Genomic DNA, 25,726 nt, shown 5'->3' with positions numbered 1-25,726 from the left:
CCCACCCAGCGGCGGGGCGGGGCGGGGCGGGGCGGGGCGGGGCGGGGCGGGGCGGGGCGGGGCGGGGCGGGGCGGGGCGGGGCGGGGCGGGGCGGGGCGCGGCCCCCTCCCTCGCGCGCCGGCTGACAGCTGCGGGCGGTGGCGGGTTTTGAATTTAGTCTCCGGCCGGCGGCGGACCGCCGAGCTCGGCCCGCCTCGGATCGCGATTGGCCAGCGGCCGGTCACGTGAGTGGCAGCGGCGGCAGTTGGGGGCACGGACCGGCGGGACTGGGCGGGCGCCGGCCATTTTAGATCGCGGAGCGGAGCCGGCTAGTGTGGTCGAGGCGGCCGGTCCGCTCTCCGCCCGTGTCCTCGACACCGCTCCGTCGGTGCCGGCTGTGTTCTCCTGATACTGCCGCGGCGGCTCCCGCCCGGTTTCCCGCATTCCCGCTCCGCTTCCCCCGTGGATTGTGCTCGCCTCTCCGCCGCTCCGCTATGGCGGCCACCGCGCAGCTGGGGCCACGGAGCCGAGGCTCCGCGCCCGTCATGCCGCAAGGCCCTACCCGCCTCTCCCGGCTGCAGGAGAAGGAGATACTGCGGCAGCTGAACGACCGCCTGGCCGTTTACATCGACAAGGTGCGGAGCCTGGAGCTAGAGAACAGCTCCCTGCAGCTGCAGGTCACCGAGCGGGAGGAGGTGCGTGGCCGCGAGGTCACCAGCCTGAAGGCGACCTACGAGGCCGAGCTGGCCGACGCCCGCCGGGCGCTGGACGACACGGCGCGGGAACGGGCCAAGCTGGAGATTGAGCTGGGCGCGATGAATGACAAGCACGAGAAGCTGTTGGGCAGGTGAGCGGGGACATGGAGGCGGGGGGCCCGGTGCCAGCGGTCGGCCTGAGCGCTGCCCACAGTGGTGGCCGTTCCCGCCCGCCGGGAGGGCGAGGAGAGGCCGGCGGCGGCCGCCTCGGCACTGAATGAATGAGCGAGAGGCAGCTCTGCCCCGCCGCGCTGCGCTCCGCCCCGGCGGGAAGCGGCGGCCCGGCCCCCGCGGCGGGCCCGGCCCCGGCCATCGGAGCACCGCCCCGCGCCGCCACGGCGGCTGGCCCCGGGCTGGTAGAAAGCAGCCGTGTGCCCACCACTCTGGAGAGCCCGCCCTCCGGTTGAATCGGGGCTGGCGGCACCTTGGAAACTTAGTCTACTGAGTTCAGCCTGACCTAGTTGAGATTGGCAGGCTCTCCGGGGTTTGAGTCAGGGTGGCCCTTCACCACTGTCCCGGTACAGACAGATTACTGTCTTTAAGGCTTAAGCTGTTTTAGGGTGAAAAATGCAGTGATGACAGTTTTTATAGTGCCTGTTTCTTTCTAAATGTCCTTCCCGAAAGGTGTTAACTTGATAATACGAAAATACACGAGTAGAGATTAAGTAGAGTTTACTCGAAAAAATACCTATAACTTCTGTTCATTTTGCTGGATATTTAGATGTTACAAGAGGTAGATTTGTGACCAGGTATCCTCAAGATGGCAAGCTTTATGGCACAGTGCCAAGATCTCCACTCTTGTGATTAACTGATTTGTGCCACTAGATTTTGCTTTCTTGCACATTTGACTAGATTGAGTTGTTTACTTTCTTCCTTGCTTGTGTTTACATTAATTTGGTTTTATGTGAGTGCTGTAGTTTTCCCTTAGCAGAAGAAAATATTTTGGTGGGGGTATTTTTTGGTGTTGTGTTTATTTATGTATTGCTAGTTAGACCCATTTACCATTCTAACATTAGTCTTGGGATCATGAAGTTTGTTGCTGGTTTGGTGTTGGGGAAAAAAAGAGCGGAATTGTTAATATTCTTCCACCATTGTATATATAACCTGTTAATTTTGATTTGCAGTTAAATACACTCTCAGCCCTGACTTTGTTGTAATGAAAAAGATATTTTGTGTGTGAACAAGCATATTGTTGTTTTCATCTGTCCGCAGACAGCTCTGATCTTTTGGGCTCTTAACTTGTTATTTAAAATCAAAACCAAACTATGAGCTTTAAATTAATGAGTCTAGTTGTTCTTGTGGTTCCTTCTTGGTGCCCCATGAAGGTCTTCCATCAAAGAAATTATTGACAGTGACAGGGAAAGCAAGGTGTAGCTGCAGATAGGCACCAAAATCAGGAATTTCCATCTCTTAGTGACTTTATGGAGGAAGATACACTATTCTGAGAAGTTAAAAGAAGAGTGTATGTGGAGGATTGGGCTCAAGATGCAATCTGTAGTAGATTCTTTTTCTGTGGCTGTAATTGAGGCACTTAATAGTGTGTACTTGGAGGTTCTTCATATTCTTATTTACATTTTCATGTGACGTGATATTTAGCAAAAACCTGATGATTTGGGGGCTTAGGGGACAGGGAATTGTTCTTGTGCTGCAGACATGACCTCTTACAAAAAGTCAAGTGTTTCTGCTTCATAGTCTGTCAATACCTGGCTCAAATAGATCATCTTTGTACATCACAGAATACAGGTTGTAGTTCAGGACAAGAACTCCTGAATAGTTTAGTAAAACAAACACATATTGCAATTTAAGGCTACTAGACTCTACATAAACTTACATGCGGCGATTGGTTGTTGTTTGGTGGCAGACCTTAATATGGCATTACGTTTTTTTAAGTCATCTTCAAGTATTTTTAAGATGAGTAACTTGGGGATATGTAAGCTTATCTGTAATTCTATTCACAAAGTCTTAAAAGAACCAAAGGTTTTATTTTACCTGGTTTGGAGCACACTCGCTGATAACAGCTTTAAGAAAGAAGCTAAGTTATTAAAACCTGACAAAAACACTCTTAAAACACTTTGTACAAGTGTTCATGGGAGTAGTGGTAGTTGTAAAAAACTCAGTTTGCAAGGTGCAATGAGAATGTTTGTTCTCTTAAAAGAATTTTCTTTGCTGTTTCTTTGCCAGAAAGCTGAAGTGCAGTGTGATGTGCTGGCTTTAGTTTAAGTGCCGGTAGAGTAACTGTAGTAGTCTGGATCTGGCCAGCAGAGCCACCCGAAAAAAGCAGGGAGTTTCCTGGCATGTTTAGTGCTATTAGATTCTTGCAGAGTAAACTTCTTCTTTGCAAAATACTGATCCTGCTCATTGGAGTGAGGTTCATCTCATCTGCCCGTGGTTATGAAAGATTGCTGGTGGACGCACAGCTTAGCCAATCTAGCAGTGTGCTGCTGCAGAAGCAAACAGTGCCATACGTTTCCATTGCTGTCCAAAGTATGGTTCTGACTGTTGTCTTGGTTGTTCAGCTAGCTAACTTAATAATTAAAATGACAGAAAGATGCTCACTTCTCTGTTAATGGAAAACTAGATCAGCAGAAGTAGCAGGGCTTGCATATAGGAGGTGACTGAGAGCAAGATAGAGGTGCACTGAGTTTAGACTGTGTTATTTGGTAAGCTGAAAACTTTGCTTGGCCTAGGTATACTGGCCAGAGTCAGAATAGTGGTGGCTAGGTATTTGATTCCTTTTAGAGTCAACAGAGATAAATGGTAGGAGGAATTGTTCTCCAGGTGCCCTGGGTCTGTGGAGGGAGCCACAGATAATTCACTACTTAGTTGGGCAAAGTGATTCATGGTATAGCTTGCTTTCTTGTGCTGTTTGAATATTTTTGCAGTTGTGATTGTTTCCCCAGACACAGATGCAACTCTGCTTTGTCTAGTTAGTACAACTTTCTTCTGAAGTGCTTTATCAATTTACTTTATTCCAGTCATCACTTTTTCAAACCCCTTGCCTAATCAGTGCATCAAACTCAAACTTCTAGTTACTTTCAAAGTACTGTAGGACTTTTCTTTATGAAAATTAATTTCAAGGCCCAGTCACCTATTTGTGCGATTTTTCTGATTTCAGTCTCATATATATGGTGTGATTTTTCTGAATTTAAGTGCCAGAAGCTTATTCTGTTCACATTTTGAATCTCTTATGAAGAATATGCATTTGTTTCTATAGTTGATATGGCTGTATGTTATGCACTTGTTACATACCTTGTTTCTAGAGTGCCTGTGATGCAGTGAGTAGTGCTGTAGCTAAATAAATGTGAAGGCTTTTCTTGTTTTTTTTTCAAATATTAAAGAACCAGGGGAAAAAAAAGTGAGATGGAAAAAAACCCCCAACCTTCATATTTCTGTTCTGAGGGAGGGATGGGGAAATGATATGTGTAATTGTGAAAGTAAAAAAGCCTCTTGTGACAGGGAGAATGGAGATAAGCCAAAGTAAGTCTCTTATCTCAAGACTGTATTGTGGGAAGAAATCCATGTACTTTTCCATTTACATGTATTGAACTCTTGGATAGCTCTGTGGAAGTGGAGAAGAGGGAGACTGCATCTGCTCTCTAATTGTGAAAGAATTTTGAGAACTTACTAATTTAACAATATTTCCAGTTCGTTTTCTCTTTCCTGATTAGGCAAGACTTTACTCTCTGCAGTTGTAGAGACATCCATCTACTTCTTTCCTTTAAATAGTGTGCTCAGCTGTGATTAGCATGTTTCTGCATTCAAGGGCTATAGAATACATGAACAGTAGTTCAACAACCTAAACTCATATTCCTAATTTAAACTAGTCTTGGAAAATTCAGGATCATTACTCTTTGTTCCATAACCACCCCTTTTTTCGGTGGTGTGACTGTACAGTGAACTTGACTGAGAAATTGATCTGGCTGATAAAGCAGCTGCAGTCCTGTTCACCATTCTGTGGTACAGGCACTGCTGGCCTGACAGTGGTGAAGGAGAATGACTGGGATTCCCAAGCGTGTGCCTACATTCCTGTTTACAGACGGATAGCTGTGGCTGGTGGCTCGGCTACTATGGAGGCAGTCCTTTCAAATAGGGGTGTCAAGTTATCATTAGGTACAAACTGATCTGGGTGAGTTGAGTAATTAACGGCTTCAGTGAAGACCTGTGAGTGGAGGACACTAGGCATTCTGGACATGTAAACTTTAATTTTACATAGAATAAATGTCTCTGCAAATGGATTTCCAACTACTGGACATGCTCATGAGTAATGAAGGTGAAACGAGGTAGTTGCCTGCAAATACCTGGATCCTGGGACTTCAGATTACTGCAGATTTCGTGTTCCTTGAGAAAAGAGCTAAATAGACAATGCAGGCAGAGTAGTGAAAGACATGATCTTCAGGCATTTCATAATGTCATCATTTAAGTGGCAGGTGCAGTTCAGAGCTCTACACTTGTTCCATCAATCCATCATCCTACAGGCTGGATTAAGTTTCTGCTTTTTTGGGTGCAAGTATATCATGCTTTCATCATTTCCAATAGCTGCAATCCAGGGAGAACTGTGGAGCCAAGATGGTGAAGGGAAAATCCTGATATGTAACTTGAGCAATTAATGTAATAGCAGTTTACATTGTGAAGTTTGACACAGCTATATTACCTAGTAATGTTGAACAAGAGCAGTTCAGTAAGTCACACTTACTGTTGTGTTACTCGATCTGCTTACGTGTCAAGTTTCAGGATAGATTTCTATTGGTGAGGTGAATGTTCACTATGGGGACTTACTTAAGTGTACAGCAGGTCAAAATCCCTAGCTGGACTTGTCTGTATTCTGATACACCATGTGATGTCATCACACTGTTCAGAAAGCATGAGCTAGTGTTAATGTTCATTTATTTAGGAAACTCCTTGTTTACCTTTGTCTTTGACAGGCTGAGATTTCATGGGGTGGTTTTCCGAGAGGAGTCAATGTGATAAAAAGTAATATTGAAGGAAGATCTGTGGTTTATTGAAGATATTGGTACCTAAAGGGAGCCTACATGAAAGCTGGAGAGGGACTTTTTGCAAGGACTTATAGGGATAGGACAAAAGACAATGGCTTTAAACTGAAAGAGGGTAAATTTAGATTAGCTATAAGGAAGAAATTCTTCATCATGAGGGTGGTGAGGCACTGAAACACATTTCCCAGGGAGGCTGTGGGCGCCCCATCCCTGGAAGTGTTTAAGGCCAAGTTGAATGGGGCTCTGGGCAACCTGGTCTAGTGGAAGGTGTCCCTGCCCATGGCAGATGGTTGGAACTAGATGGTCTTTAAGGGCCTTTCCAGCCCAAACCATTGTATGAATCTTTATTGGCCATTGATAATAGTAAAGTGTTTTAGAGAGCGCAGGCATTTATAGTAAATATAATTGTGGCAAGGAACTAGTTTCAACATTTCTGGTATTATTTCAGAGATTCTATGGCTCTCTTGCTTTGTATCTTCTATTGCTCTTCCTTTTTATCTATATTCTGAAATGAATTTCTGCAGTGGGATTAAACAGTAAAATAAACATCAGTCATAGCTTGGTGTCAGCCTATGGCTTGAATTCATGTGCAAATGTGTGATATTCTGCAGCTGATACCCTGAGCAAGTATTCAGAAGGGCCATGTTGTGCCAACGCAAGTTTTAACAGCTGTTCCAGAGTTTCCTGTGGTGCATATGTGTTGTGCTGTAATGAGCTGGAGATGCTCTCCTGAGGAAGATGACTTGAAACTTTTTGGACATGTAGTGATAACATGGTAATGGACAATGACTTGATGTGCATGCACTATATGTGTAAATGTTCTGCCTAAATTGCTGGCTAGAGTAGTGAGATAGTTGACTGAGCTCTTCAAGAAGGGTTGCTGTTGAGCAGTAAGTGGTTAGAGATGATGTGTGGTTTTGTGTTATCTGAAACCCTTGGCAGCTGTCTCCAGTTAAATAAAATGGGTAAAACGAGACAAGTTGAAACAAACTTACATGTATTTATTTATGGGAAAGGTAAGCTTGTCCAATTTCTCTTATTGTCATCTTGCTCTACATTAAAAAAAAAAAACTTGCATGCTTTTAGACAGATATTTTTTATGTTATTGTAAATCACTTCCTTGCAAAACATAACCTTATTGTTCTGTCGACTGTAGGGCAAAAAACATGGAAAGCTGACAGCTAGCTAAACTTTTCATATTTCTCTCTAATGGAGTGCATTCACTGTGGAATCGGAAACCAGTCCAATGTACACTACCGTGTAATTTTTTATGGATGTAAATATAGGCTGTGTTATTATGAATTATAACACCTGTGTGGCTGTGTCATGAATTAGCTGAAAACCAATGTTTTATGAGGAGGGTTTGGTTAATGTTGGTATACTTAGCTTTGTGATCTGACTCTATAAGTACTGGCAGAAATGGTGGTTGTGGGAGGTGATGGCATCTTGCACTTGGTCAGTTTCAAAGGAACCATAAATTACACCTGAGATCTAGGTACTGACTGAAAAGAGCAGTCTTTCTGCTTACCTTGCATTAGGCATGTGGTTTGTCTGGCTCCAGGAGGCCAACTCAATTTATTAAACTGGTAGAAAATTATTTTTCTCTTTCCTGTGTGGCTTGTCTACTAATCTAGCAAGAAATTTAAGGAGATTACAGGAAATTCTAGGTTTTGTGAACCTCTGAGGCTGAGGGAAGAAGGGTGATTGCACAAGAGAGTGAAAAGGGAGCCTGCCTCTTTCAGTTGAGCTATTCAGTGCCTTGGCCATTTTACTAAACTGCAAACCAAGTGGTCCAGGTAATCTCAGCAGAACAGTGATTGCCCCTTGGTATCTGTATTTGGCAGCTTTAAATGATCTAGTGCAGGTAACTAGAGACAACCACATTACCTTGTAGTTGTGCACAAGTTGATTTACTCTTCTTTACATGTTGTTAATTTTTGGGAATGGTGAGCAAATTAACCTGTGTAGAAATCTGTCCCACAGGTAGACTGCATCTGATGTGAGAAATTAGCTTTTTTAATGGTGAGCTGGGCAGATGTACTGTAGCTGTCAGGGTTATTTGTACTCCTGAGAGTGGCAGTGTGGAAGGTGTACTGCTGTCAGGCTGCTTGAGTGATTGGAGTGTGGTGGGGAAAACAGATTGTAGTATTTTGTTGTGGTGTGTGCTGAGCCATTTCAAAAATATACGTGGCTGCAAATCCATTAGTTGGAGCTGTGCTGGTATTGCTAGGCAGGAGTGAGACCAAGTTCTTTATACTTGGTAGTGTCTATGTGAGTTAAATGTGGGTTAAATTTCTGAAGTACAACAAAAACAAATGGGAACTGTCTGTTTTGGGGGGACAGATCATAGTTCTACACTATTATAAAATAAGTTACAATTCAATGGTTAAGGAGGTCCACACACTTTAGATTCAAAAGAGAAAAACAAGCTCTTCCTTTGAAGAAGATGGAAGTCAGCAATTATTTATTGCTTTTTATTTTTCTTTCATAAGCTGAACTACTTGAAGGACTAAAGTTCTAGCTCATTTCTGAAGACCACAACAGAAAGGTATTTGAGGTTTGGTTTTTTTAAATTTGTTTTTGACATTTTTGTGGAGGAAAAAGCTGACTATTGCTGAGAGGCTGGAGTTCTTCCTGGTAATAATTACTTGGTGTAAGAGTGAAGTATATGTTGTGTACATTTGGTGTTTGTTTTCATAGTTCATACAGGCTCTTCTCATCTAGTTTCATTTCTTTCCTGTATTCCTTCAGGGCTAGGATGACACTGCTGAGTTGCTGAGATTTCATCTGGCTGTCAGTGTTTGAAGTGTTGAGCTCCAATTTCTGTTTCCTTTCTGAGAATGTGTTCAGTTGTGCTGTCTTGTAGTTAGACAACTCATAACACAACTAATAGTGCTGAAATTTTTTTCTCCCCCACTTTCTGTGACTTCAGTTGCATTAAATTATATGATGGCTTCACAGCCAATCTTGCAGACAAGCAAGGAAGTTACTTTGGGTTGATGTAATGGGTAGCGCCTAATTTAGTGGTACAGATAGGGTATTGGCTTTTAATCATATTGTTGTTGCTTGTCCATGTTATACATCTTTTTCTCTGCTACCGCAGTTGTAAGAACTGTCTTCTGAGCTGCCTACCAGTTTGTAATTGGTAGAAATATTTGCATTGCTTTTTTTTTTTTTTTTAAGTAACACTGAGCTGTGTGTGGAGTCTTCATATTCCAGAGTCCAGTAGAGTTCAGGTTGGGTTGGAGGGTGGCACACTATGGCCCTGAGTATGTACAACTACCTGGTTTCAGGATCCAACTTGAATAGGCTTGGTTTCAGCAATAAGTCTTCTGAGAGAGCCTGTGTGACAGTTTTTCCATGTCTTGAATAAAGCTTTCTCCAGCAGTGATCAAACAAGAAAGGTCTGATGTGGGCCCTCATACTTCCTCATAAGTTATGGAGAGATTTTTATTACAGAGGTACCATAACAAGACACCTTTCCGTTTCTCTTTCTTCCTCTGCTGTACAGCATTCTTGTGTGCTGAAGTTCCAGCATGCCTGGGTGGGAGGGGAAGTATAGGACAGAGGCCTCCAGTGAATAATGCAGAGAGCTGGATGTAGAAGCCTGTGTGCCAAAATCTAAACTCTCTGCTTCTGTCCTAGTTGTGGACCCAACTGCTCTGAACTGTTGAGCCTAAGAATTGGTGTGTAAAAGGCTGTGGAGGAGCTGGATAGTCTTGAGCACCAGAAATGAACTAAATAGTTGAGTATAGAAGAGTTAGTGTGTCGCAGGCTCTGCTTGGGTGAGTGTGCTGTTACTCAAGAGGAGCAGGATTAGCACGGGTCCCATCTTGTGGCTTAGAGCATGCCATCTTGTGGTTGTAGAGCTGAAACATCCAGACATCTGTTTTATTTCTACAGATGTGTACACGAAGGCTTGAAAACCAACAGCTCTCTTGAGCACAGTGTTAATTGCATATGCTTGCCTGTGATCTTGGAAAAAGCATCTTTTAAATTTGAGAGTTTCTCCTTTTAAAATTCTGTTGATTTTTAGTCTCACTTTGCTGAGAAGCATTGCCATTGTTTCTTATAAGCGGTACAGTGATTAAAATATTAGTGAATGTATTAATGCTTTAACACTTTTAAATCTTGTTCTTAAAGAGTCTTTATCCAATTTTCAGTCTTCTCTGTTGTAAACTTTTTTCCTTCACTTTTGCAAAGAGAAGTGTGAAAACCGAAGAAGAATGTGCTGAATCTGTTGATTCCTGTAAAATAAGTATAGTTTGGTTCTAAACATCTAGAACTCCTATGTGCTACTGCCCTTACTAGGGAAATGTGGATATCCCAGAGAGAAAAATAGTCAACTTCAAGGTGGAAGAACTTTTGTTAAACATTTAAGTGCAGCAGCTTGGACTATCTGAAGGTCAACAGTCATCTCGATTCCTGGGTATGGTTTTCCTTTCCCCTGTTTTTGGTAGTAGCCTGTTGTAGCATGATTTATGAATAATTCATTTAGGCTGAAAAGCACAGGTTTGTGTTTATATAGCATTACTTTACTTTTCTCATTTGACTTCTTAGTTTGCATATGCTGTTTTAGGGAATAAGCACCTAGAAACTGTTTGACTGCTTGTGTAGACGTGGAAGGGAACCGGTAGTAGTTTGAAAAGCTTGTGTGTTTGCTTTCATAAAGAAAAGGAACCCTGTACCTCTGCATGAGTGCAGTTTCAGTGATGGCACAGACTATTGTATAGACAGGACTTCGGTGTCTTCCCTCAGATCTGTGGAACTTTGCTATTATGTATGAGTAGAATGGAGGTGCAAAGCAGTTTGCTATGCTACAGCTTGTGCTTCTGGAGGACCAGCTTACAGACAATGAACGTGAATTTTTATTGAGAAGTTGGTTTGTTGGTTAGGAATGGGCTATATGCAGTCCAGACGGTGGATCAGCACAAATTTCTGTGTCAATCAAAGGCAATGAAGATAATTTACTTGTTTCCACCTTATGGAAAGAACCCTCTGATGGGAGACCGTATTTCTTCCTGTTAAGATTCTGGTGAAGGTAGGACATTTTTACAGTGTTCCCTAAAAAGAAAAGTGCCTTTATAAACACACAGTTGCTCTTTCCATGTGTGCCTCTCAGACTTGGTTGACACTCTGTTTCCCATACGTTAATGTGTCTACAGCCTAAGCAGAATATATTGTTATATCAGGCAAAAAAGCAGAGCTAAGTAGTTGATTTAAAGTAAATTAAGGCAAGACAAAATGTTTTTGTTGGGTGTCTCTCAAGTTTAATATTCAGATCGCACTTTGTTTTATTAGTCAGCAGTCTTCTTTGGGGCATTTTTAGACTTTCTTACCACTTTCTGATTTATTCCAGCTATGCAAAAAAGGAATCTGATCTTAATGGAGCCCAAGTTAAGCTTCTTGAGTTTGAAGCAGCCCTTAAGTCTAAAGATGCTGCACTGGCCACAGCCCTTGGTGATAAGAAAAGTTTGGAGGGAAAAATAGAGGATTTAAAAGATCAAATTGCACAGGTGAGAAGAAGAAATATTTAACCATCAAGCTTCTGTCAGCAAATGAGATGTTTTTTATATAGTATCTCTATAGTAAGAGCTGTCATTTTGGTAAAATGCAACTTTGTAGCTAGAAAAATGGATGCAAACCTATCACCTAGTCACAAGTGCAACTGTGGTTCACTGTCAGCACTGGAAGCAATACTGAGTAGGTGTTTGTGTCCAGTACTCTTCAGTTTATTAAGAACATGGATGGTGGAATAGAGTGCTTTTAAAATTGTAGACTCTGAGATTGCAAGAGATGGTACTTATGTTGAAGAAAGCAGGTCAGGGGTCAAAATAAACTTGACAAATTGTAGAACTGTTTTGGCGGAGAGACTGACTTCACAAATACTGATAATAAATAACTGACAAGTAGCAGTTTGCCATTCTCTCTGCCCTTCTTTTGTGTTCTGCCTGTGGTTCTTCAACTTCTGGACATCTGATAGAAAAAAAGAGGGGAGGGAAATAGTGTTGCTTTTGTCAACCCTTCAAAACACATGATCTTAAGCAACACCACTTAAAAGGAATGAGTTGAGGAGACCAGGAAACTGGTGTTTTCCTTGTAGGACTGAAATTCTGTAAGGAAAACACAAATAGCATTTTAATGCTAGTTATCAGTGTGAAATATCCACAACTTAATATGTGCAAGCAATTGCAGACAGGGGAGGGAAAGTCAGTAGTGGTGTAAATATTGGATTTGATTGTCAAATTCAGGCATACCATGTAGTTAGCTGTACTTCTAGGTAGTTGAGGTTGTTGCGTTGTGTAAATTCTGCTCTGTAATCATTGTTGTGTTGATTCTTTTGCATTTTCTTAAAGCTTGGAGTTTCCTTAGCTGCTGCCAAGGAACAGCTTGCAAATGAAACTTTACTGAAGGTGGATCTCGAAAACCGCTGTCAGAGTCTCACTGAGGACTTGGAATTCCGAAAAAATATGTATGAGGAGGTAAATGCTTTAGTCTCAAGAATTCACATTTTTAAAGGGAAGAAGAGGACTTGGGGGTCATTCTAGAATACTAAAATAATTTAGGTTGGGAGGGACCTCAGAAAGTCATCTGGTCGTAACTCCAGCTCAGAGCAGGGTTTACCTCTATTCCAGCTGGAAGTTTTCCTACTCTTCTTTTTCTAGGAAATGTCATGTTAACTTAGAGCTGTTCTGATAAGAGCTTCATATTGTGTTCTTTTGTGTTAAATTCTGTACACGTCCTTTCATAGCATCATAGAATGGATTGGGTCAGAAGGGACCTTAACAGTCATCTAGTTCTAGGTGCCGTACCATGGGCAGGGACGCCTTCCGCTAGGCCAGGTTGCTCAAAGCCTCATCCAGCCTGGCCTTGAACACTTCCAGGGATGGGGAATCATATTTTCATAGAAATAAGAAAGCAGATTAGTAGTTTCTCACATCAGCCCTTTATGACTAAGTGGAAAGGGACACTCAGATGCTATGGACTTGTACTGTTCTTTCATTTCAGAACTTTCCAATAGGATACTTCCCAATAATGGAAACAGATGTTGCTAAATACTTGTTTACAGCTTTTTCTTGCCACCTTCCCTTTCACTTTCCAAGAGGAACTTTGGAGGAGTAACAAGTGTACCTGACCATACTGTTGTTGTTGTTGCATGTTCACATTTCCTTGCTAGTTGTATTTTAAGCTCTGTTCGTGTTGTTGGAATCCTTTTTTGCAGGCACCATGGGCAAGCATACAAATAAATGGGCAAAATGCTGGTTAGTCAAAGTGACTGCTTAATTTCACAGTACTTTCATTTTGTGCAAGCATGGAAGATAACTAAACAAATGGAGGAAGCATTTCTGAAGTCTAATCATATTGATGTGTATTTGTTAAAAATGCAGACAGCTCTCAGCAGTACATGTGACTTTACATACTGATGCTATCTTAGCTCTTGTTTCCATTTCTGGCTATTGCAAGTTAAGGTACTATGCAGATCAGATTGGGGGAATGACCCTGTGTTTCTACTGAAAGTTTCAGTGTCAAACTAATCTAACGCTGATCCACAAGGCTAGCTAAAATCTTCTTCACTCTCCACTCAACAGATGGCCTTCTGAAACTTTTTGTCTTGTATTTACTGAATGTTATTTCATTTTCTGTTTTTCTTAGGAAATCAATGAAACAAGAAGGAAACTTGAAACTCGCTTAGCTGAGACTCATTCTGGGCATCAAATTGAATATGAACATAAACTGGTTCAAGCCCTTTGTGAATTAAGACAGCAACATGATGCACAAGTGAAGCTGTATAAAGAAGAGTTTGAAATGTTTTACCATGACAAAGTGAGAACATATTTTCATACAGTTGTCTGATATACTTTATTTTTGTTTTATTTAGTGGAAAGACAACCTAATAAGTTGCATTTCAGTGGATTTGATTGTGGAGCTTGGTTTAATTTGCATTTTCATGTCTCATTTTGGGAGCAGGTTTAATCAGGAAGGACGATAATGTAAAAGTAGGAAGCACTGTGTGAAGGTGAACTGTGGGGACAAAAGTGATTAGTACTGGGATTACTCTTAATTCAAGGCTTATTACGCATTAACTGTAACATAGTCTTGATAAGGTGTCCCATATTTTGTATAAAACTTATTCCATAATAGGGCTTGCTGAGAAGACAGCATCTGAGTCCTCTGACCATGTACAAAATGTGTGAAAGTTACACCACACCCAATGGTTTCTGACTTTTGCTTTTCTAAAGAGGAATCGTACTCAAGCTGAAATCAGTTATACTTCATGATTTCCTTCCTCTACAGTTCAGCATTTCTGTCAGGAGGGATCCTTATGTCTCAACTGAAACTGATTTCTGTGGCTATATTTGTTGCAGTTAATATTTTTGAAAACAAGAAGGGTTGTTACAGCAGAAAAGCTGATATAAACTGAATTTATTCGCATAGTTTTCAGTCTTTACCATCTTGACAGCATGTAGTTGCTTATCTTAGGGGCTTCAATCTGACTTGGAAAAACTGACAAGAAAAACTTTGGGCTATATTTTATATATTATTGTAGTCTAAAATCTGTTCTTAATTGAGGCTTTTTTGTTCCCTTTCTTCAGGTATACTGTTACTGTGGTTTTTGACTCTTATTTTGTTTAGATTTCATTTCATCTACAAGTTCAATAATAAGCCTGTTGTCTTGCTCAGGTGAATGTAGTGGTGTTCAGCAGGCATGATGCAGCCAGTTTAAAAAAATAAAATTATTTGAGCTTGAATTTGATATTATACAATGAATCACTAGTGTCTTATGGCACTGGTACTGTAATCTGAAGGCACATTACCAATTTGTTTGTCGGCTTAAAATTAACATAAATTTGCTTGGTTTTAGAGAATTGCTAATTTCAGCTTGTCTTCGTCTATTTAAGCATACTCAAAACCAGTGTTACAGTAATGGAATATTTAAAGTGAAAAATTGGCCCACATGAAAACTGAAATTAGCAATCCAACTTCAGTAATGTCTACAAGGGAAACTTAAGATTTTCATCCTAAAATAAATATTCAGAAGATTGTGATTTAGGTGGGACAATCCAGTGTGGTAATTGAGCCGCCATATTTAACCCCTAAAGAAAGATATGTTTAATTATGTTAGAGCTGTAGAGAGGAGTTTTGTGGCATAGTGTTGTGTGTGGGTTTTAGTGACTGATTTTTCTTTCAAAGTTACTTTGAAACTCATGTCTTAACTCGATGTACTGCAGCTTGAGAATGCTAGATTGGCCTCTGAGATGAAGAATTCTGCAGCCAACTTGGTAAGAGAAGAGCTGAATGAAAGTCGCTTACGACTTGAAAATCTGTCTTCCCATGTCTCCAGACTTCAGAAAGAGGTAACAAGCTTTTTGTGACTCCTCAGTCTTACTAATTATAGTTTTTCACTTTTATAGCGAAGGACTTTCTCCCTTAACTTGGATGTTCAGCATCATGAGTTGAGTTTGTCTTCTGTTTTGCTGTTCTGTACTTTTTCAAATTTCTTAATGTCTCCTTTCAACAAAGTTGAGGTTTTTTGTGCAGTATCCTGCTGGAGTGAGCATTTTAAGGTGGTACTGTTAACTGGTTTTTACAGAAACTTCTGTGGACAGATGGGGCAATTTTAGACAAGAGCTCTATGCTAAAGGTCTTGACGTGCTCTGTGGTTTGTTTCTGTTCTGTAGTAATTGGACAGCTTAGCATAGGATTCCACAAGGCAACACTCAAGGCTAGAGCTGGAATATGCAGTCTTTCTGTTACCTCTCTTCATCCTAGATCCAGTTTGCATCTAGAACTCTAAAAAAAATATGGAGTGAGTTTACCAGGGATTAGGGTGAGATACAAGACTGAGAAAATATATCAAGTAACTTTACTTGAGGGTTTGTAGAACAGGGTCTTGATCAGAATGTAATTATACTTAGTCAGATCACAGAGCACGTAGATCACACTCAAAGAAGTATGACACAACCTATGACAAGCCGTATGTTCAGTACTAGCTTATTTGATGGGAGTAATGTCATGTGCATTGTAGTGGAAAAGTTAGAGTAAAAATTAAGAATGTTAGGAGTTGTTTCTGAAGTGGGCTTTTGTAACTTGCTACTCAGTTGAAAAAATCCAACAAAACATTTAAATGTATATTAGTAATATTTGGCTTTGATCCTTTCTATGATACATTTAAGTGTCTTCCTCTTGTACAGTATAATCTTGTAGGACTTTAAAATTATGTGTATTTGAAGTGAAGAATATAAATTAAGAGGATGTTATTTCATAATTTTTCAAATAACTTGGCAGATACTAGTATAAGTCTTCCCAGTTTTCCTGTTATATAGTAAAGTTAGTCTCTGGAAAAGATCAGGTGACGTAATGAATCTGCATGAGGTTACACAAGAACTGGATTGAGAGTTTTGTCTGCTTAAGTCTCATTTCTGCTTTTTAGATTACTATGTTGCTTTTGGTGGTTCAGTCAACAAATGCTTCTGAAGTTTTTTTCCTTTTTAACTTCAGTTGATTAACGGTGTTATGGTACTTCCTTGGGAGTGACAGCTAGGTTCAAAGAACTTGCTTCTGAATTTGCAGAGGGATTGGTTGTTAATTTCAGAACTATCAAAATCAATTTCTGCCAGTTTGACTGAAATTGTCCACTAAAAACCACATTTTGCTACTGTGGGGTGATATTTTTTTGGTAGTGCTAGTGATGTGTCAACGAGTAGAGTTTTGTTTTTTCTGTTTGCTAGCACTAACTTTACCTTTGTTCTGGAAAAAGACAACTCTCTTGTCACTGATGCTGGTCTGTTTTGAGTTACCAGCACTGATCTCTGTAGTAGTTTGCACAGGGATCTTGATCTGACACTTGACTCCTTTTATTAAATTCCTTATATGACTCTTCAACACGGATAACCAGTTGCACTGGTTCCCTGCATCACCCTTTTAGACTACCTATTTTAAGTGCCTTTGGACTTTACTAAGTAGAGTGCAAACTTTAACTAGAAAGACGATTGTGGATCATTGGTTCCTGTGTCTGTCCTCTAATTAAAAAAATCTTGAGACTATGAAACAGAAGAAAGTATGGTCAGGGAAAGTAAACCTTAAAGCTGTCATAATTTGGCTTTTCTAGATAAGTGTTCCATTCTGTATGTATAACAGTAAGTTCTACTGGCTTGATGTGATTTTTAAAGTATGTGACAAATTAGTATTTTCAGCAAGCCTTGAAGACTTTGGCAACAGAGGCAGACAGGCTTTCACTGACAACAACCCCTGTTCTTTTAGAGGAGCTTCCTCACAGAATTCAGAATTCGCACCAGTTACTGAAGCAGAAAGTAGACAGCTGAAAGCTGAAGAGCAATCACTTACTGCAGGATCTGAAATACACTTAGCTGTGCTTTGATTCTGTTTCCTATCCAGTGTGTCTTAAACTGAATTTAGGAGTCAAAATGTTCTGTGTAAATTCAGGTGTAGTAACCTATCTGCAGATCTCAGGAAAATGGAGCAGAGCTTTCAAAGTATGTTTTCAGTTTCATTGGAACTTAAGGTGTTACCTTTGTAGTAGATGAGGTGGAGAACAGGAAGTTGTGTATGGGCAAGTTTGCATTCAGAAAGAGCGCAGGATGCTTAACCTAAGCTGTTGAATTCTGTGTCATCTGAATAGCAGTGCATGGAGATTTGAGTGAGGTTTTCTTTACACCACTGTTTTCAATGCTTTCTAGTCTAGAGCATGGCAAGAGAGAGTGCAACAGCTTGAGGACACATTGGCCGGGGAACAGGAAAAAAGTAAAAAAATTCTGTTTGAGAAAGAGAAGGAGTTGGCTCAGATAAGAAATCAGATGCAAGAACAGCTGAGTGACTACCAAGAGCTTCTGGATGTTAAACTGACACTTGATATGGAAATCAGTGCATACCGGAAATTGCTGGAGGGTGAAGAAGAGAGGTATGAACAAATGTAGCAACAAATGCTGATATCTGTGTGCTTCCCTTACGTGTTCCATCCTCTGTTTAAGAAAGCAATTCTTAGTGGGAATGCATTCATTAGATGCTTTACTGCAGTTTCAAAATATGCTGTTTGTTTATATCCCCTCCTGGCTGGCACACTTCTAAGTCTCCATGAGACCCAGCTGCTTGTGTATCAGACCAATAACTCTCAAGGGAAGATTCCACACTGAGAATGTAACAAATTGTAATTTGTAGGTCTGTTTGGTACCATGGTTCTTTTTGAGACTTAACAATTAAACAATCCTGTAATTATCCACATTTCTTTAAGTATAGAATAATTTTAATAAAGTAGTAGATGTTATGATTGCCCAGTGTACCAGCTAGCTGCATTTTCCACATCTGACCCCAGAGTTCAGCAGTACTGCGAATTTTTGGCTGATAAGTCAAGCTGTCATTTAAAGCAGCTTGATACTTCTTCATTCTCTGAATGGCACCCTACTGGTCCAGGCTGTTTCCTCTCATGTGTGGGGATGAAACAGCAAATGTTCTTATGCCATTGTGTTTGTGCATAAATTTCCTACAATGGCTTAAGTCCCCCTAAGAGTTTTTTCTTTACTTGTTCTGTCTCCTGAGGAATGCAGTCTTTAACAAATGCATACAGATGCCTTTATGATCTTAATGTAGTAGTCCATCAGTATTCTATGTTCCAAAAGCATTAGTTAACTCTTTGATAACATTTTATTAAATTCTTCAAGGAGTACCTAAGACCTTGCTTTTTCATATAATGTATTTTGCTACATTCCTTTACCTTTTTGCTATGTATTTCTATGGGAATAAGAGGAGGGAAGAAGAAAGTTTATTAAAAAAGGTGGAAAAAGTAAGACCAAAGTGTGATGAATGCATATTTCTTTTCTTCAACATAGATTGAAACTTTGTCCAAGCCCATCTTCCCGAGTGACAGTTTCACGGGCTTTATCAAGCCGCAGTGTGCGTACAACCAGAGGGAAGAGGAAGAGGATTGATGTGGAGGAATCTGAAGCCAGCAGTAGCGTTAGCATTTCCCACTCAGCTTCTGCTACTGGAAATGTCTCTATTGAGGAGATAGATGTTGATGGAAAATTCATCCGCTTGAAGAACACCTCAGAACAGGTTTGAAAATGCACATGTATTGTGACTCTATAGTGGTCTGATTAGAGGTAGGGGGCATCTTCTGAATCCTTTCAGCCCCAGGCTTCCTGTTGACCCTGGAGCTAAAGCATACTGTACAAGAGATGGCACTAAGAAGCTAGTGTGCTGCAAAATAAGCTTTCATACAGTATTGTGGATTTATGATTACTTCTTCCAAATTATTTTTAATGCTTTTTCATATCAATTTTTTATTCCTAGGTTGCCCACCCACCAAAGTGTTACATCAGAGTTCTGCCTTGCAAGTGATCTACCTGTAAAGCTCTACAGATAACTTCACTGATAGGAAATAGTGCAAGCAGACATTAGGCTACTTTACAAGCCTTTTAAGAACTATCTCTGCACTGAAAAGCCCCAAAAGAAATACATACTGATGCAAAATAAATGTCTAAATTTAATTAATTGCCTGTGTCCCTTGTACTTGCATGTAGCTACTCTAAATCATAGTTTTTCTTCTTCCTTGGCTGGACCCACAGTCTTTAGGAGCCCTTCGTTCCCATGTGAAAGTCACCTTTATGATGCCTACTCAAATTATTTCATTCTGTGAATAAGGTGAAATTTTTATTGGGGGGAACACATGTATCTGTTAATCAAAGGGTATGTAATTTGAGTAATTGATTTTCCTTATATTGCCCTCAGAATTATGCTGTTACATTTAGTACATTTCTCCCCTACCCTCCTCTCTTTTTCCCTGCCCCCCTGCCAGCCTCTGACAACACTACTTGTAGTTCCTGATTAAGAAAAAAAAAGTCCTATGCTATATACAGTTCCATAAGTCATCACAGGAGGAGTTGGAGATGGGGTACTATACTTTCTTAAGTCTTTTATCTGAAAGAAGAGAGAATTAAGCATTGTCTCATTAGGACACCAGAATGGCAAGACCTAATTTCTTACAGCCTTGATTGCAGGGGAGGTCTAAAGTAATACTTGCCTTCTCTTGTGCTGTCTGTGCCTTAGCTGTGTCTAGAACCATGTTAGCTGTGTTGTTTTCAGTGACACGTAAGTTTTGTCTAAGGTAATCAGATCCTTTACCTTCACTCAAAAGCAGCTCATCTTCATCTTTTAGATGCTCTGGTTGCAAGTACCTCAAACCCCTCTAATCAATGACACACATGTATCTTAATTACCTGGGTGGGGATTTGGCTGAGAGTGCTAACTTGATTTACTGAATGAAAGAACCCTTGACAGTGGTCTTGGTCTAGACAGCTAAGTGTTTAGATGACAAAGTTCAGTCAAATGAAAGACCACTTGTAATGAGTCAGGACCTTCCAGTTTTTTCCTTTTTGAGTTTTTCAAGGTTATGGGATTTCCTGCCCCCTGCCACTTTGTGTACTATGTGGGTTTCCACTCTTGCATTTAATTTAATCACACATTCATTGTTCCATGGATAAACCATCACTTCTGTTAGTGGTAGCCGTAGATGGTTCATGGTTACAGCACTTTTCCAGGTGTCTAAATTTGCACAGCTGTCTGTAGTGCAGTTTAATAAGCTGTACTTGGGGAATTTTAACAAGTCTTTGACAGTTTATAGATAATAGATAAAATGCCCTTTTAAGTATGGTATGTTTTGTTGCAATGACCATCTGAGTGTCAGAATCTATTAAGATTGTTCATTTAAGATCTTAAATGTATTCAAACTCCAGTGGCAACTGATTAATGCTTGGAAACTGTCTGTTGATGGGAGAATTTAAAGATCTACTCTTGTTTTGAAGTAGTCATTCTGTAGTGATGACTTGTATATGTTTTTCTATTAGATTTGCCAGTGGTTTTCAAGTAGTTGGCAGGCAAAAATTAATCGAAAGGAAAAGGATCTTGCAAAGGAATATGTAGCGGGAGGTCTGCATATGTAGAAACACATTTTAAGAAAACTGACAGGAATATTTGTTTCCTAAGAAGCCTGGTTGTCATTCTGTGCTTAAAAAATGTATTATATATTTGTAAGGGGGTTTTAATATTTAAGTATTTTTCTGGGCCAAGCTGTAACAAAACAGATGCAAATTATAAGCATTAGTCAATATATCATCAGAACTCAAAAGCAGGATATTTTAAGCTTTAACTTGAAATAAGAGATAAGAAAAATTTAACTAAAATGATTCTAATTGCATGCTGAAGTCATAATAAACATTTTTACTGAAGATTTTATGTGCCTCATGGCCTTATTTGTAAAATATATTTCACATGTAACGGATAATGACTGCTGATGGATGATTTTCTTTTTTTTTTTTTTTTTCTTCTTCTTAGGATCAACCTATGGGAGGCTGGGAGATGATCCGAAACATAGGAGACACTTCTGCTGTTTACAGATATACGTCAAGGTTTATACTAAAGGCAGGCCAGACCGTTACAGTAAGTAGTCAAGACTCAGTTGAAATGGGCTCTAGGCTGACTTAAGACACAGCGTTTTTAGTTTTGTCCTGTCTGTGTACATGTTCAGAAAATAATCACCTATATTTGTATTTGGCATTAGTTTTATCAATTGCTGTGAAGAAGTTGGACACAGCCACATTTTTCAGGAACTTATTTTTTCTGTGGAGCAATAGTTTTGATCATAAACAGATGCATTTATCTATTCAAAAGTCTCTGCATTAAAGAAAACATAGGGGTGTTTTGTTTGAAGAAACTTTGGAAGTAGATAGGCAGACAGACCTGTATTTCATTAATTGGAGGAGATTCATCAGTGTTATTTAAATTGAATACATTAACTCAATAAATAACATGGAAATGTAAGGCTAGCAAATAATGCTTGCATGTGACTTCTCGTAACAGATCTGGGCTGCAAATGCTGGAGTAAGTGCTAACCCTCCCACTGACTTCTTGTGGAAGAACCAGAATTCTTGGGGCACTGGTGAAGATGTGAAAGTTGTGCTGAAAAATTCTCAGGGAGAGGTAAAGTACCTCAGATGTGTTTAAACTTACCTTTCTTTGGTGCCATCCCCTATAGAGATGCAGGTAGAACCATTGTTAGGACTGTACACATGAATGCACGTGGGTGTGTAATAAAGTTTTCTCCTTTAGTTTTCAACAAGCACGCTGTACTCCTGTTTGTCTTTACTGCGATGTAGGAATACAATCTACTGAAGTGTGTGAATTTTTTCCCCTGTAGTGAGTATAAGTAGTAGAAGAATGACACTGCACTCATAACACAGAATTGGGTGGTGCCTTAGAATATGCTTTGAAAATAGTAAACTCTTCAGTGATTTGTCCTTTAAATCATTTTTCCTTAAAACTGTGTGTTCATGGGGGGCAGGTGGTGGATAATGTTACAGTGAGACTTACTTCAAGCAATGAGGCATTAATTCTGGTAAGGCAGAAGTTACAACTTTGGGTAGGAGAGTCACCAAGACATCTTGCAATTGAAAGAAAATATTTAAATATATAAGCAAAGCACATTTTGGAAGAACTTGATGACTGCCTTGTTAGAAAAATTCTTTTTAATCATTAAGATATTTAAATCTAGGGTGTTATGAATACTGTTTATGCACAGCAGTACATGAAAAATGTACAGACAAAATTGTGCAAGTAGCTTTCCCAACAACTGGAACTCCTGTTTCTCAAAATCTAAGCAGATTAGCACCAGATCTTTGGAGGAGTCAAGTCTTAAAACTCTGTTGCAGGAGGTTGCTCAGAGAAGCACTGTCTTTAAAACGACTGTACGTGAAGTGGAAGAGGAGGAATTTGAGCAAGAAGCAGCTGAAGATGTGGAGGAAGAAGACCATGACCACCAACAGGTATCATATTTAGGTTAACAAGGTTATTTAGATTGGAAAAAAAACCCAATATATAAGTAATGAATTTTTGAAAAAATCTGTTTGGGTGTGGGTGTTCTTTTATTTTTATTTTGTTTAATCAGTAATTTAATAAAAACATGAAGCTCTGTTATTAAAACCAGTGTAAAAAAACAATTATTTCACAGGTTCCCTTAATGGACAGATTTTTCTTAAAAGAAGTTTTTAAAGATTTGGGTGTGTTTGTGTGGTGGTTTTGTTAGTTTGTTGTTTTGTTTGGTTGGTGGTTGTTGGGGTTTTTTTTGTTTGTTTGGGGTGGGGGGGGTGTTTGGTTGGTTGGTTTGTTTGTTTGTTTTTTAACTCTAGTCCTGGTAAGATTTCCTCCAGGGTAATTGTTTATGGTCAAGTTTGGCTTAAGAAGATACACGAAATTTACCTAAAGCTTTGAGAACTTAAATATCTCATTTTCTCTGATAGTGTCTTCCAATCCTTCCATTTCCTATATCAGAGAAAATGATTCTTGCATGCTGAGGAAATGTAACTCTGAAGATATTGGGAAGGTGTGAACTTTGAGTGACAATATTAAAAGTTTTGAATTATAAGGGAAAATACTGAGTTATAACATACTTGATTGTTCACCTTACGAGTCTTATCATTTACTGTTTTGACTGGTTCGTCTAAAAAAAGTAAGGAAAAGTAACAAACATAAGTTCCTGCATTGCAACATTCAAGTTCTCTACTTTAAACTGTGTTTCACTTAGTATATATCTTAAAAGTCAATTAAAAAGATAATATAGAACAGTAAGTGTGCATGTATAAACAGAAAATGGAGAGAGCTGGGTTGGAAATCAGTTTTTTGGCAACCATAGTTTTTGGTCTATAACTGAATTGTAACTTTGTGGTGTTTAATATAGAGTCAGGTTTTTATTAGAGTTATGCAAAAGTATTGAAGTGCATCTAGTTGTCCTTGTAGTTTCTGGGATTGTGTAGTTCAGCTAAAGTGTGTCTTAGCTTTACCTACAAAATGTTACAGAGAAATTAGATTTCTTTAGATAAAAGCTCTCAAAGTACTTGTATATGTTCCCTGCAGTATTCACCACCTGTCTAAGCTCAATTATGCTTTTTGACTTAAAATTCAAATACAATAATTGTTGTAGCTGTGTTTTTTCTGGTACCTGTCCTCCATTGCCTCTCATGGGAAAGGATATCTAGCGTTCTTTTACTTAGAGGGGATAAGAGGTTGTACAGTTTTGCATACTGACTCTTGCTTAAACCATGCCAGGCTAATAATTTGATATATTGAAGATGTACAGTATATTCTTTTAAGTTGCTAAACCTTTTATAGCTGTGTTTTTTCTCAAAGATGACTCTTTCTTTCATAACAGGCAGGCCCACAGGCATCCAACAGAAGCTGTGTGATCATGTAAACTTCCAGTCAGCCAGGTTCCTCAAATCCTTGCCTACAGAACAGAGAGACTCTTCTCAGAAGCACAACGTATTTTTGTATTTTCTGTATGTGAATTTTTAAGCTGCAAGTCTGATGGCCTTAATTTCCTTAGCCACTGAAAAGGAAGTTTTGTGAAAGTATCTGTAACTTTCTTGCAGGATGTGAATTGCTGACTCAGAACAACTCTTCTTCTGTTGAAGCTTTGCTGGAATAGAAATATTCCACTGTTTTGGGGATCAAAGTTTCTTAGGTTACACCACTCTAGACTAGCCAGTTGCTGCTGACCTCTTTATATTTAGGTGCTGTTGAGGAAGGGAAGGAATTTTCGATACTATGAACTCTTTTATACTGGAGACTTTTTCCTACAGTGCAGTCAAGACTATAAAACATATTTCTAGAAAAAAAAAAAAACCACAACAGATTTGTTAAAAAAACCCCACAACTTAAAAACACAACAAAACCAAATGAGAATAAAGAAAAAAACACAGACAAAGAAAATGTAGCCCAGCTGATCTCTCAGAGGATGAAGGATGCAGTAAAATTCCTTATTGATACTCTTCCTTTATTTAGTTTTCCTGTTCTGGAGGAGGATTCATGTTAAATGTGTTAGTTGTGTTGTTAAAATAGTGTAACCATCTTATTTTTTTTTTTAACAAGTAGATTGTTTTAATATGAATTGTCTTGCTTGTTTACACTTTCTAGGAACAAAACCAAGTCTTTTGGGTGTCTAGTCTACATTTATATGGAAAACAATTGTAACTTTATCAATGTGGAAAGTTTTTCTGTCCTTTTGGCAGTAACCTGATGTCTGAAAAAGCTTTGAATAAAATGTCTCTGTTTTAAGATGTCATCAAATAAAGGTTTTGGAATTTGTTTTATCCTAGAACTGAGCTAAAAGTTGAATGAGTGTTGAATGCTTGAAACTGATTGGCTTTGAACCTGCAAAATGTCCAAGTAAATGTAACGGTGGCAAAGATTTCTTCTAAATAATGGGTAGTATAACTTCACATTGGGGAAAAATAATTATTTAGAGCTTTATTAAAACTCTGTTGCATAACTGGTTTTCTGCATCAGCTTTGTTCATATGTTAATTCTCACTGGACTTACTTTTAATACATCCTAGAAATACTAGGCTGAGCAATTTAAGCATGGGACAGTAACAAATAGAAATGTAGAAACACTGTAAATAGTTATCTTCATCTTAGTCTGGAAACAGTTTTAAATGCATGCCCAGAACTCTGGAAGTTTATTTGAGCTTTTTCTCTTGTTTTAGTCTTATGACTAATGTAAGACTTGTTAACATTTCTTTCATCTTGCATAAGTTCCATTTTTCTGGTGAAATACATGGTGTTATTCCAACCGTGTGCCAGCAGAAGATGGGGTGAGGTGGGGTGGCAGGTGGCCAAGGGTTATGCAGATGGATGAGGATTAGGCAGGTTGCTTCTTTTGACAGTAATGCTGGCTTAAACAAGTGTATTAAACCACAATGTAATACTTATTTTCCTGTTTATATTTTAATGTTTACGTAGCATAAATATTTTCATGCCTTTTAAGCAGCACTCTGTATCCTCTAATGTTATGAATACTCTTCAACTTGATCTACATGAATAAAGGCTTTCTACTTGTTGTAGTGCCGGTATCTGTAGGCATATACCATATAAATGAACACGGATGTTGCATGAAAGCAGTTAATTCCATTCCTCGTTTGTTGTTTCCAAAAC

The 25,726-nt window shown here is 39.5% G+C and overlaps 1 protein-coding gene across 1 annotated transcript; it reads left to right on the top strand.

The window, feature by feature from the left end:
• The first annotated feature begins 281 nt into the window (after positions 1 to 281).
• On the top strand, positions 282 to 24,576 carry LMNB1 (lamin B1). Its single transcript, XM_080362418.1, has 11 exons — positions 282 to 827; positions 11,086 to 11,242; positions 12,083 to 12,208; positions 13,380 to 13,550; positions 14,957 to 15,082; positions 17,426 to 17,646; positions 18,572 to 18,797; positions 21,075 to 21,179; positions 21,600 to 21,719; positions 22,448 to 22,561; positions 23,944 to 24,576. The coding sequence occupies exons 1-11, from the start codon at positions 475 to 477 to the stop codon at positions 23,983 to 23,985; spliced, it is 1,761 nt and encodes a 586-aa protein (XP_080218544.1). The 5' UTR covers positions 282 to 474; the 3' UTR covers positions 23,986 to 24,576.
• The last annotated feature ends 1,150 nt before the right edge of the window (positions 24,577 to 25,726 follow it).

This window comes from Nesoenas mayeri (genome assembly GCF_963082525.1).
Source record: "Nesoenas mayeri genome assembly, chromosome: Z".
In the NCBI taxonomy this organism is placed as follows: Eukaryota; Metazoa; Chordata; class Aves; order Columbiformes; family Columbidae; genus Nesoenas; species Nesoenas mayeri.
The sequence above is the reverse complement of the archived record's forward strand: the minus strand, read 5'-3'. Positions and strand labels throughout refer to the sequence as shown.